The sequence below is a fragment of the Cucurbita pepo genome, unplaced genomic scaffold (genome assembly GCF_002806865.2).
Source record: "Cucurbita pepo subsp. pepo cultivar mu-cu-16 unplaced genomic scaffold, ASM280686v2 Cp4.1_scaffold000150, whole genome shotgun sequence".
Taxonomy (NCBI): domain Eukaryota; kingdom Viridiplantae; phylum Streptophyta; class Magnoliopsida; order Cucurbitales; family Cucurbitaceae; genus Cucurbita; species Cucurbita pepo.
In genome coordinates, this window is record NW_019646441.1 from 172,682 (window position 1) to 187,049 (window position 14,368).

Here is a 14,368-nt window from a genome sequence, read left to right on the forward strand (position 1 = left end):
TCATATGTACACTTCTGCATTGAAACATGACAAATAATTCAAGAAAAATAAAATAATAAAATAAGAACCATGGAGCTATAGACCCATATTTTCAATTCGCTTAAAAAGTTTGTTCTTGTTCAAGGAACTTAAACTTGGACACAGCAAAACCAGTTCCACAAACACAGATGTTTCTGGGACATAACATTTAAGGAAGAGGAAATGAAACAGCCTCACCTACTCTACTGCTGTTTCTGTATACAATTTTAATCTACAGATTTGTGAATCTACTCATAAACAACCACCTGGAGATGGATCCGTCTGGAAATTGTGTACAGAATTTCAAGAAATGAACACGTTGTTGAATGAACACTATTGACACAAATCAAAGCAGTAAGTTTTGATTCAAAACAGTAAGAGATACCTCAGGTATTATGTAAACCAAGATGCAGGTAGAATTGAGGCATGATATTTCCACACAATCTTGGATGAGTATTACCATGCTAAATCTGTCGAAGATCCGTCTTAAGGGGTATGCATATTTCGTAGATGGTCGACCACATCACTCGGCATGCTGAGACGTTGAATATCAGATCGATGAAGAACTTTTCCTTGATTTTGAGTAGAGTTATTGGTTTTGGACTCGGTTCCTTCCGTCTTGGGCGAAACACAATGGCGCACACGAATTCGATGATTCTTGGACTTACTAGAAAAGGTTCCATACACCTTAACAAGCAACATAACCTCTTTGTCTCTGGTCACTTCACACCATGAGTTTTGCGGTTGACCATCAACAAATCCTTCTGACATATGAGATTCCTCTAGACGAACTGATACCTCGACGATTTGATTCGGTTTGATGATTCCAGTTGCAGGAGAGACCTGTTACAACAGCAAGAAACAACCCAGCTTTTGTTATAGTTGATATCGTTCATGCAATGTTCAGTTCAGGGAATGCAAGACTCAGGCAGACCAAATTATAAGTAGATGATCGAGGTAAATAAATGAAGTTACCTCGAGCCATCGTGGAAAACCGAAAGAACCTCGAAAACTATAATGACCCGACGCTTTCCCGTTCACTCGGATTGTAGACTGACCTTCACAAATTATTTTAAATATAGCATCGCTATTCTCGCATTTATTCGTAACACGTAGAAGAGATATATCATCGTTTTGAAGAAGTATGTTGTTTGTGCTGACAATAACTTCAGGAATCTTGCATGACACTTCCAGCATATGTTTAATTTTCTCATTTGAATGAAGAATTTCTCCGAACTCTTGTCTTCTTACAGACTCGTGAACTCGAGCAATATTGATATCAAATAAACAGCGAACAGGCTTATGATCACTATCTACCACATCCATACAAGCCTCATACCTGTACAGGAAGGAATTAGTTCTTCAAACAGGAAGAAAAAAAAACTGTAAAATTTGACATCGGGGTATCGTTAGTAACGAAAACCATGTCGAATCATATTCCGCAATCAAATCTTTGTACTTCACAAAACCAGATTCGTAAGAGAAAAAAGTAATAGCATTCAAATTGAAGGGGCATGATTGGAGAAGAACCCAATAAGAAACATACTAGCATCCATCTACAGAAGTATACGCTTTAGGTCAACATATATGTATGTCCCCTCACATAGCGCAAAGAGTAATTGATCAGATTCGTGGACGTTCCTACTACGAAACACTGGTAATACTCAAACTCATGCCTTATCAAGCATGTTATCCTATTTTTTATTTGGTTTATTCGGCTGCAGCAAATGCTCGTCGCAATATGGGTTTCAACGAAGCAGAAGTCAACCAAAGTACTACTGTGAAAAAATTAAAACCTCGAGTTCGAGGGCGAAGTTATCCTATAAAACGACCCACTTGTTTCATTCTCCTTTTGTACAAGTACAACCTAGAGAATTATTAGCTACAGCATACCATACTACAAGGAAAGCATAGCAAACAAACACCAACGGAAGTAATAAAGCTAGCAGCAGTAACCCTCGTTGCATGTACAAAGAGAGAAGGGCGTGCAATAGACAAGGAAATTTCATTATCCCCGGACAATCATGCAGACAAATAAAGGATATTTCCTTCTTTCACCTCATTATGGAAGGTCAAGATTTCCAAGAAGGCCAAAGGAAGTTTGTAAAAAAGATTAATTTATTGCAAACTGTAACGACCTAGATCCACCGCTAGCAGATATTGTCCTCTTTGGGCTTTCCCTTTTGAGCTTCCCCTCAAGGCTTTAAAATGCGTCTACTAGGGGAAGGTTTATAAATGGTGGTTTGTTCTCCTCCCCAACCAACGTGGGACATCACAATCCACTCCCTTTCGGGGCCCAGCGTCCTCGCTAGCACTTTTTCCTTCCTCCAATCGATGTGGGACTGCCCCCAAATCCCTCCACCTTTGGGGCCCAGCGTCCTTACTGGCACACCGCCTCGTGTCTACCCTGAAGGGAAAGCCCAAAGAAGACAATATCTGCTAGTGGTGAATAGCCAGACACCAGATGATGTGCCAGCCTTCTCGTTGTTCCCTGAAGGGGGGTAGACACGAGGTGGTGTGCCAGTAAGGACGCTAGGCCCCAAATGGGGTGGATTTGGGGGCGGTCCCACATCGATTGGAGGAAGAAAAGAGTGCCAGCGAGGACGCTGGGCCCCGAAGGGGGTTGGATTGTGATGTCCCACATTGGTTGGGGAGGAGAACAAACCACCATTTACAAGGGTGTGGAAACCTTCCCCTAGCAAATGCGTTTTAAAGCCTTGAGGAGAAGCCCAAAAGGGAAAGCCCAAACAGGACAAATATCTGCTAGCGGTGGATCTGGGCCGTTACACAAACTATTAGGCCTAGTGATGATTTATTACAATTAAGATAGGTTCGTGATCTAAGCCCACAGAGACATTAAACCTCACCACTTCCCAATTCCTCATTGCACAACCGTTCCACCTCCCTAAAAATCCTATTGTTCATTTCAAACCAAACCCCTGCAAAGTAGCAAAGAAGCTAGTTTGTCGAAAGTTAGTACCCTTCTCCCGAAAAGTACAACCCAAGAGCGCGGGCGTAGCTGNCCTATTTATATAACGGATCGCATGGTAGGTCATAAATTGGGAGAATTTGCACCCACTCGAAATTTCCGGGGGCATGTGAAAAATGATAATAGATCTCGTCGTTAATAATTAATATTATTAAAAAAAAGTGAATATAGATACCTATCGTTCATTACTAAGAGGTAAACCCTATGATAAAGAAGATAAAAAAGCATCCATCTACAGAAGTATACGCTTTAGGTCAACATATATGTATGTCCCCTCACATAGCGCAAAGAGTAATTGATCAGATTCGTGGACGTTCCTACTACGAAACACTGGTAATACTCAAACTCATGCCTTATCGAGCATGTTATCCTATTTTTGATTTGGTTTATTCGGCAGCAGCAAATGCTCGTTGCAATATGGGTTTCAACGAAGCAGATTTAGTCATTAGTAAAGCGGAAGTCAACCAAAGTACTACTGTGAAAAAATTAAAACCTCGAGCTCGAGGGCGAAGTTATCCCATAAAACGACCCACTTGTTCTATAACTATTGTATTGAAAGATACACTTTTGTCTGAGTTTTCTTCAGACAAGTTGAAAAGATACCAATACAACATATTAGACTTAAACAAACCTGATGGATGGATAACGAAAGAAAAGTACCCAGATATGACGTCTTATGACATGTATAACAATGGGGGATTATGGGACAAAAAATAAATCCACTCGGTTTTAGACTTGGTGTAACCCAAGGGCATCATTCTCTTTGGTTTGCACACCCCAAAAAATATTCCGAAGGTTTACAAGAAGATCAAAAAATACGAGATTGTATCCGGAATTTTGTACAAAAAAACATGACAAGAGTCTCTGGTGTTGAGGGAATTGCACGTATCGAAATTCAAAAAAGAATTGATCTTATTCAAGTGATAATCTTTATGGGATTCCCAAAGTTATTAATAGAAGGTGGGTCTCGAAAAATCGAAGAATTACAGATGAATGTACAAAAAGAATTAAATTCTGTGAACCGAAAACTCAACATTGCTATTACAAGAATAGCAAACCCTTATGGACACCCTAATATTCTCGCAGAATTTATAGCCGGACAATTACAGAATAGAGTTTCATTTCGCAAAGCAATGAAAAAAGCTATTGAATTAACTGAACAGGCGGGTACAAAGGGAATTCAAGTACAAATTGCCGGACGTATAGACGGAAAAGAAATTGCACGTGTCGAATGGATCAGAGAAGGAAGGGTTCCTCTACAAACCATTCAAGCTAAAATTGATTATTGTTGCTATCCAGTTCGAACTATCTATGGGGTATTAGGCATAAAAATTTGGATATTTGTAGACGAGCAATAATAAGCCCTTACTCAACTTGTGTTTACGTTTTAGTCAATGATCGACCAAGAAATGACAAATCAGTCTTTTTCGTTTAAATAAAAAATGAGCAATTCTATAAGGTTAAATAAAAATGAAATTAATCATTTTAGAAAATTGCTATGCTTAGTGTGCGACTCGTGGGTTTTTTTAAGGTTAGGATTAAAACCAAAAAGAAGGATCAGCCCATATATAATCTGAACTAATAATTATAAAACTAATAACCAACTCATCGCTTCGCATTATCTGGATCTAAAAAACCAACCAGTCAAGATATGTTATATTGGTCATATCATTGTAGCAACTGAAATCTTTTTTGCATAAAAAAAAATCCGATTATGAGTTGTGAAGCAATAAAAGTATGCGGATAAATAGAAGGGTGAAAGAAAGAGAGAAAAAGAATATGAATGATATATGATTCCAATATGTAAGGTCGATGGGTCATCTCATAAAAAGTAGTGTAATAAAGCATTAAGACTGATGAATTCATAATTAGATAAATCTGTTCATAGAATAGAACAAAAAAGCCAAGAGCCCCAAGACAATAAAGACTGAGAAGATTGATTCAAGAACAAATTTTAGTTTGATTAAGGACTCCATTATAGAATAAAGACCTAACCATTAATCGAGAGGCGATGGGAACGAGGGAACCCGTGAATACATAATATTCTATTGAAAAGGAATCCTAATAATTCATTGGGTAGGATGGCGTAAGGAACCCAAGACCAATCCATTTATTATGAGAAGTCGGTTCATGGGCTAACTAACCCGAGAACCGAAACACATATAAAAAGAGGAAATATTCGCCCGCGAACATTTCAATTTTATTAGATTTATAAATTTGGGTCGATCAAATATAAGACNCAACCCAAGAGCGCGGGCGTAGCTGCCACAATTCTATGCCAAACATAACAAAAACGAATCCAGCCACAGAACCCAACCTAGAGAGACTGGACAAAGTGACAGTCCCACAACAACTGATCAAGAGCCTCCAATTGGCTGAGTAGGAACAACATAGAGGAAGAACGTCTTTGGACCCGATCCATAGAGTTGACTCTCCCATGTACAAACCACTACACAGAAAAACTTACTTTTCCATGAAATTTTAACCTTCCAGATGGGGGAGAAAACGGAGGCAAAATGGGGCAGGGAAGGGGCAGACAACAAACAAAAAAGAGAGTTGCCTGAATAATTTGGGGTCCCAACGTCTAAGGCCTTTCTATCGGAAAAATGATGTGAAAAGCCCAAAAACAACGAGGAGAAAAAGGATTGGAGGATGATAAGATAGAAGCCACAATATACAACTTCTTACTCGGGGTACAATATAAATGGGGAAACAACACTCATAGGAGTTCCACACCCACTTACCAAATCTTCTCAAAAGTAAACAGTTGAGCCCAAGCGTCTAATTCAATTGCTACATATAGAAAGAAAATTAAAATTGGATGACATACTGTGATACTGAAGCGACTACAGGACAGTCGAGGCTGCATCCAGATGCCAAAGATGATCGACTATCACGATATAGTATCCTGTCACACCAGGCAGGGACACGCTTCTTTTCCCCAGAATCATATCCTATTAAACAGGAAAAATAAATTTGATATTAGAATCATCAGAAAAATCAAGTAACCTATATTGCAGGATAGAAACAGAAAACCCTCTCCGATTATAATTGCCCCCCACTTTCTTTCTTTCTTTTAAAATCAAGGAATCAATTTTGTTTTATCGAAGCCAGGTTTTGATCCTGGAACATTTAGACTCTCTCATTTTCTATTACTTGTGATTAAGAAAGATTCAAGATGGTATGCATCTAAGAGCCTAAAAAGGGCGTAAGGAAACAATGAGAATCAGCAAATCCCTTTTTTTTTTACTAGCAGTAATTAATTCTCGAGCAGCTTGCACCGATAATACTACCATTTAACGGCATCAAAAAGCTACCTGCCAATCCTTGTTGTTGCCTCTCAAATTTATATGTGGGAGGAAATGTAATAACTGCTTCACGCATCCCTTGGAAGACATTTCCAGATTCCATCTCTGTACGGAGTTGATCCCTTTCTTTGAGCCAATCAAAGCTTCTTTGAGAAATAAAATCCCTAGCTTCATCATAAGATACACCGTCGAGCCGATAATTAAAATCACCAAGAAAAATGATCAGATCTGCCTCAGACAACTCAGGTGTCATTTCTGCAGAGGACCCACTAACAACCTGTGGAAGACACAACTCCCCATCATTTGCACCCCAGATAAAAGGAGCAAGAAACTTTCAGTACATCTTAGTTAAAAATTAGTAGAAAGTAATTTAAAAGAATGAATGGACCATGCTACAATAAATTATACACATACATTTGAACTACGAGCTGACTGAGCAGTGGGTGAAGCACAAACTGCACAAGAAAGGAGCAAAGGCAAACCAGGTCTTTAAACAAGTAAAGACAAATGCATCGATAAGGAAAGTGCAAAAAGAAGAACCAATATACTCTACCAGCTGCAGTACTCGAAGGATTGGACGGCCGTTGGAAAGACATAGTGCGATATACATGATCAAAATCTGCGTTGCGACGGTTGACTGCTTCTAAATGTGCAGCAAAATGACAGTTAACAAAGCATAGCACCCGGTCGAACACTCGTATCCTTAAACCAACTGCCCCCTGGTCAAACAATCTTTAATTATGTTAAAGATTTACAATTATGAAATGTTATAGGCTATAAAACAAATGATAAGAAGCTATTGTTTCTGAAAGGGAGATGCCAAAACCCTTTTCAAGACTAATTTCAAATTCACCAATCAAATGTTGTAAATGAAAATACCACCAATATTAGAAGGCAGTCTCACATTTCACTAATCCGTAAACGAATACTCATCAAGAATTCCATTTGTAACAAGAACTGATATATTTTTCATCCGTTCAGATCTAAGGACTGAATAGTCCTATACATGATTATGACATTTGAAATCTATCTTTTGTCAAAAAGTTACAAAAGATTCATATCTACACATGGTAATGACAAAATAGTTCTACATATGGTAATGACAAAATAGTTCTACATATGGTAATGACTGAAGATCGATTGATTTACGTCAATGACAATTACCAAGAATGTTATCGACGTGAACATTTCCATCAGGGAGTATCTTTTGGGAGGCACGGATGTTCTTCTAAAAGGATTGGAACTTTTTTGAGTTAGGGGATCTTTGATTGTATAGGGGTCACTTAGGTATTCCTACTAAAATCTTACATTGTAACTTTTGAATTTTGCTTTTTGTTTATAAAAAATATCTCATTCTTTGTTGCAAAATTTATTGAAGTATTAATGTAATTAAATTTACCAAAACTCATTAGCTTAAGCTTTTGGGTTGGATCCGTGATTTAACATATGGAAAGTCATTTCTTCCACAATTATATTGACTTCCATTTGTTGGCCTTCTACAAATTTCCAAACCCACAAGTGAAGGGAATGTTAAGTGTTATTGTAATTAAATTTAACAGCCATGATCTTTCATAAATGTTTCAAAACTATCTTTGAAGTAGAAAATTTGTTAGAAGTTGACTAAAAAGTCAATGTGGTAGAACACCACTCTTTTAGAGGAAACATGACCCATTCTAGTCACCGCCACGTCATTTTGAGGCAGTGTCTTGTTGACTTTTCATTCAGTATTCTAATTGATTTCTAGTAGTTTCGTAACGTTTATTAAAGGTCAAAGCTAATATTGTATCTTTTGAAATTAAGAGTATTTTTTAGTTCAAATAATTTCTTTTTTTCCTGTAATCTACCTAGAAAAGGACATTTCCTCAAGTGTATGCAAGTCATCCTTAAATCAGTATTACGTGTTGCTTGTTCAACAACTCGACAGTCAATATTTTAGTTCTTAACAGTGAAACAAATATTTGTGCATTATCAAGGTTCAAATTCTACCTTGTTTTTTTATTTTGTAATGGTAAAAATCAATCTTTCATTGAAAGAAAAAATGAACAAACACACGGGCATCTAAAAAAAATCCCATAAAAGGAAGGGGGTCAAACAAGTAAAATAAAACTTGAGGAATAATTACACAATAACTACATCACTAAGCCTCACGGAGAACATAAAATCTAGCAAGGAACCACACATCCCCTCACAACCATTCTAAAGATCCTGCTTGCTACAAAATCTTTCACTTCTACCGAAATGGCAAATGGAGAAGGAATTTCTCGATTAGTAATTTAACATATATGTACCCTGAATAACAAAGGTATTCATGCGAATTTCCCTCCTATTGCTCATCGAACTGTTCTAATTAGTAAATAACCATAATGTTTTTGGAAATACAACGTACAAAATGTGGCAAAAAGCAATGCTGGAAGATATAGTACAATTTGAATAAAGAAACAAGATATACCTTATTACCAATTGCGCGTCCAAAGCCACATGGAACTGCTGCAGCATCCACATCCCCCACATGAGCTCGGATGTTACTTCTAACCCTGAACAATTGAATTCGTATTATGGACCATCTGGAAGAGATAAATTAAGCAAAAGACCTACCCTTACAGAATAAACACCGCTTCGAAAAACCATTTTTCTAAGCTATATTATATTACAAGATCTCTTAAGAGCCAATATTATATAATAAAAAGAACAGAAAAAAGAAAAAAGAAAAAAGAAAAGAAAATAGCTCTAATTCAGGGGGAAAAGAATCCTGAGTGACGGTGATGACTTTTAACTATGGAAATTCAAATGCCTGAGTTATAAAAACAAAAACAGTTACTGACGATGAGAGCAAACAAGAGAACAAAAATAATCATTTTAACTAAGAACTCAATAGCCTTCTACTCATTATAAAATTGTTATGTTTCTTTCAAGCAGAGATTTGGTTTATCCCAAGAAAAGTAAACGTTTTCATTTGCATTGCCCATTGGATGGTCTTAATATGATGAACAGAGTGAAAAAAGAAGTGTCCTTCAGTACCTTTGTCTCCTACAATTTGTGTTCTGTGGTTTTTTTGGCAGGAGAAGATCAATCGCATTTGTTTTTCAATGTTGCTACAGTAGCTAATTCTAAAGATCCTTAATATTTCTTGGATCTTAGATAGAAGATCAAAGGAAAACTTTTTCCAAATATCGAGTGGTGTGAGGATGGAAAACAATACCAGGTTGCTGTGAACGATGCAGTAAAAGATATACCCTATTTGGCTTGAAAGAAACCAACAGATAGTGGTTAGATTGGTGAGCAAGATTCGTGAGACGCTTTGGGATGACCATTTTCAGTCGAATGCAAAGAGTGGGCCTCTCGATACATTCTGTCTTTGTTCTGTTATTTTTACTTTCCTAAGGATTCTTTATCAAGTTGTCTACTATTTATTTTCGTAATGTATTCAACTCTAGTAGGAGATATATCATGCTTCCATTGGGAGTTCTGATTTTTCTCTAATTGTTCTAAGTGAAATCTTTTCAAATACAAATGAAATGTAGCAGAATCCCAATTGGCAGAGGAAGATTAGAACGAAGAGAGAATCCTAAGCATTTGAAAGACCACTCGTACATCCAGTCCAACAAGATCAATAAAAATTATTTTCCTAATTAAAAGAAAATAGTAACATTAGAAAATAAAATAAAGGTTATTAAATAAGTGCAGGGCTGATCAACTACAAACCATGTTGCTATAAGCAAGCCTGCCAACTGCCTAGAACCAACACGATGAAAAGTTGATCCTTCATCCAGTGTTTTTCCTATCATATCCAACCACCATTGGCCAAGAGAACTCCCCTCGAGACCCACCTGCGTTAAGAAGGAAGGAAATGAAAAGAAGTTGAGAGAGAAAGAAATGCAGATAAATGGCATGTCATTTTTTAATCAATTTGACAACCTACTTCATTTGAATTTGACAAAAGAAGTTATACTTGAGTTGGTATTATGCACTAATTATTGATGATTTTTATCTTCATATGTATGGAAAGGACTAGTCTGCATAATCTTGTTCTTAGGCTAAAAAAGGAAATATTATCGTCTACCTCCTTTTTAGTACTCACCAGATTTCTACTGAAAAAACCTTTGTTCAATATAGAAGGGAGAATGTATTACTTACTTGAATTAGGTGCTAGGTACTTTTATTAATCTAATCAATTATTTTGTACACAGGCCTCAGATGGATTCTATCTTATGGAAGCTGAACCTTCTAGTATTTCCACCAAATTTCTTTTTACCCTTTTCTTGATTCTAACTTCTAGGAATGATTTGGATGCAATTGCTACTACATGTACATTGTATACCATTGCATATCTATATAACTATCATCGTTTATAGAAGTCTGAATAACTTGTCCTTTTAACATGCAGAAGTGTTCTTGCTTGTTTTAAGATCTTATGATGAAGAAAACTACTAGAGGAAAGTGTGAACCTGAGAGTAAATGATGAAGAACATTAAAATGATGAAATTGGAGGTCTTTATGTCTTACAAGTTCTTATGTAGCTTTCATGATTGCTTTTTGATATTATTCGATATTATTGACTTGTTTAACTTTGAAGATGATACTCTATTCGATATTATTGACTGGAAATGATGCTACCCATGCTCAACTGCCGAAATTTTTTTATGCTCTCCAACCAAGAAAAACAAGAAGTAACTTGAACTCCAAGAATGACGAACGAAGCAATAGCCTCTAGCTAAGGAAAAAAAAAACAAGAAATAACTTGAATTCCATGAATGACAAAAGAAGCAACAGCCTCAAGCTAAGGAGTATGTAGTTTTTCTTTTCATTTAGAAATAATAAAACATGCAGATAACTTTCTTGAGGTTCATTTATTAGTTTTCGGAAATTTGAGATATAACGAAAAGAAAGATTTGTACGTTTTATAATGAAGGAACTCACAGTTTCTTTAGCTGCTGACATTGCTAGAAAACCAGCTCCCATTTCAACTTCCTGCAACCCAACAACGACAATGCCAACATCTGTGACAACAGAACCCAGCCAAGAGATGAGAGAGTCATGAGATGCTTTTTCCTGTCCGACATTCCATGTACCAGTGAATATTTTTAAGTTTTCCATTCTTGTATACAAGAATTCTTTCGCAGCCAACTCCGAGCGTAGTATGCCGTCAAGGGGTCCTGGAGAAGTAACATTCCACCCACGGATACCACCATGATTTGCCAGGGTAAATATGTAACCAGATCCAGCACACATTTCAATCACAGCACAGCTATGAGCCACCCATCCTCCAATAAGGTTACCTTTGAGGTCCAATACCTGTACAGTACCACTGGCATAACCCACCCATATTCGTGATCCAAAAGAACAAAAACATTGGACAGCATGAGAATGATAAGTGTAATCTAGCAAACGATTTCCATATTTATCCCACTGAACAAGTGAGCCACTTGTACATCCAGTCCAGATCATACCATCTACTGTTATCACTAATGCTTCAGTTCTCCGATTATCATCTCCAAAGGCTCCCTTCACAGCAGCTCGGCGAACAGCATCAGCCGCTCCCATTATAGCATTACGTGACCGCTGAAAAAAACCAAAGGCACTTTGTGTCTTCTCTTTCTTTGGAAAAGAAACAGACTCCAACGTAAAATCTTGGACAGGCGTCATATCAACTCGGTTCTCCAGCTGACCATCAGTATTGAACACTTTCAATAGCTCCCTTGTGCGAGCATCCCTTGAAAAGTGGAAACAATAAATAACTAAAATCCACATATTAAAAGGCAATGACGCTTGAAAGTATCCTTTTAGCTACTCAGAAGCAAGTTACAACTACAGCACAAAGAAAACAGGATATTGAAGAGAACTTTTACCCATAGACATGCAGGAACTTATGTGTTTAGGACATGCTCCAACTGCACGTAACCTTAAAAAGTTCGTACTATGTCGAATGAATGGAAGACAAATTTTTGTAGTGTTTTGGGCAAGGGTTCTCTCTACCTGGCCCCAAGGCGGTTGTGAGACCTCCAATTGTGAATACACTTGGAGGGATGAGAAAGGGGATCAACCACTAGAAAAGTTTCTGTGGGGGTGATGTAAGGTCTGTGTCGGCGTGAGGGTAGTCTAAAATGGAAGTCTCTTTTTTAGGAAGGGTTTCTTGTCATTTTGTAATAGATCAGTGTTCTAAGGTTAGAGCGAGATTACCAACCCTCTCGAATTGGCTGGGAGAGTGAGCTTTGTTCTCGAATAATCATTGTTCTTACCTTGTCTCTTGTATATAATTCTCATGGCTTCTTATAAATACAAGGTCAAATAAAATCAAATGTATTGTAAATCAAAAAACAAGACAAGACTTTTCATTGATGAAACGAATCGAGGTCAATGTTGCATATAACAAAGGGACTTGATTATATAAGTTCCTAATCAATACACCTTATCTTTAGATGGAAAGATTCATCTACTAAAGAAAATCAATCCACCAAATGCAACAACAAAAAAGAGTAAGCAATCTTATGTAACGATCACATGAGTACAAACGTACCAGAGTGCGAAAGAGAGGTCACTGGCACTCCAGACTTTGGCAGTAGAGTCATCAGATAACAAGTACTTAACATCCCAGGTAAATGTGTTACTGAATCCAACACTGATTTGAGTCCTAAGATCAATATAGGATCTTTCCACCAACAAAGAAGCCATAGGACTTTCTTCCGCTGTCAGGGAGAGAGCCTTCTCAATAGCTTCCCATGGCCACACCTTCAAAGCACCTCCCTCGGAACCTGACCAAAGATCACCTAAGAGAAAGAAAGGAAAACCAAAACAGTCAACAAAAAAGAAGCAAAACCCACCAAGCTTAGACAATCACAAGAGATTATATATACCATAAGATGTCATTACAAGCGAAAAAACAGGACCACGATGAGCTTGCCAAGACAACGCTTCTGTAAAATGACCATTTGAATCCAAACTTTGAATATCCATCCTCCAGCATCTAATCCGACCATCCTTGTGGCCACTCCAAACTAACCGATTTCCCTCATCAGCAACCAAACAAAGAGTAGGAGACGTCCACACTGACTCGCGAAATGGCGCCGTTTCTTCATCACCATTCCTCACAGCCGTGTCTTCTGCCGCAGCATACAAATCCTTGAAATTCCAAAACCGGACACCAAATTCACTACCAGCCCACAATTGGGACTCGCTGCTGGAAATAGTCCTCAAAAAGCACCCGATCTGCGTCTCTCTCAAAGGATGCGGCCTCACTTCAAGACTAGGCGGCCGATGAGGGTGAACAGCAGCACGCACCGCAAGCCTAAAAATCCCAGTTCCTCCGCCCCGCCCAACGAATTCAGGAAGAGAAGAACGACTCACATCATAATCCGAACCCTGAATATTACCATCATGATTACTAAACGAAACAGATTGAGATGAAAGCTTCCGGTCTAGAAATTGCAGCATATAATCCAATCGTTTGGTGGTGGACTCAACGGAATTGGAAGAGACACCGTCATTTTCATTATCGGAGGAAGACGAACTGGAATCGAAGAATTGGGTGCGGTAATTACTGGTAGAATCGTCGCGATTCGAGTACTCAAACCCATAATTGATGTGATTAAGGTTTTGGGTATACGAATTGGGGAAGGGAGATGGAGTATGATCACCATCACCGCCGCCATCGTCGTCGCCAAGGTCGATAAGAGGAGGCGGCTCCATCGGGATCCAGCTAGAAAATTGAAGCAAATCAGAAACAAATCAGAAAAAAAGAGACCCAAATGGATAAAAGAGAGAATAATGTAAAGCACCAAATAACAGAAACAGCAAAAATTGGAAGATGAGAATCAAGAGAGAGGGGAACCGTTTTGAGTCAGCCTCATCATTGGCCTCTCGAGGTACTGTTTGGTGCTCGTGGCATAACCCTTTGGTTAAAATCATCGAATTAAATAATATTAATTATTTATTAAAATTTTTAAATATATTTTTTTTTTTATTATGATAAATTTATTGATATTATAAATTTTTATCTTTTATTAACATTTAACACTTTTTTTAAAATTATATTAAATAAAAAAACATTAAATAAGAC

General features: G+C 37.7%; 1 protein-coding gene across 1 annotated transcript; it reads right to left on the reverse strand.

Moving 5' to 3' along the window:
• Positions 1 to 54: 54 nt before the first annotated feature.
• Positions 55 to 14,120, reverse strand: LOC111784048 (type II inositol polyphosphate 5-phosphatase 15-like). The gene is made up of 11 exons (XM_023664867.1): positions 13,167 to 14,120; positions 12,830 to 13,079; positions 11,233 to 12,025; positions 10,018 to 10,142; positions 8,765 to 8,849; positions 6,869 to 7,034; positions 6,730 to 6,770; positions 6,325 to 6,592; positions 5,838 to 5,961; positions 994 to 1,357; positions 55 to 861 (listed from the first exon to the last, which is right to left on the reverse strand). The coding sequence occupies exons 1-11, from the start codon at positions 13,996 to 13,998 to the stop codon at positions 505 to 507; spliced, it is 3,405 nt and encodes a 1,134-aa protein (XP_023520635.1). The 5' UTR covers positions 13,999 to 14,120; the 3' UTR covers positions 55 to 504.
• Between the last annotated feature and the right edge of the window lie 248 nt (positions 14,121 to 14,368).

What these genes read in the sequence shown, in the direction of transcription:
- LOC111784048 (XM_023664867.1), bottom strand. Translation starts at nt 13,998, where the DNA reads ATGGAGCCGCCTCCTCTTATCGACCTTGGCGACGACGATGGCGGCGGT. An exon ending in GACCTCTCTTTCGCACTCTG is followed by an intron (nt 12,026 to 12,829) that starts GTACGTTTGTAC and finishes CCACTTTTCAAG; the next exon opens with GGATGCTCGCACAAGGGAGC. An exon ending in GTTTTCCACGATGGCTCGAG is followed by an intron (nt 862 to 993) that starts GTAACTTCATTT and finishes CTGTTGTAACAG; the next exon opens with GTCTCTCCTGCAACTGGAAT.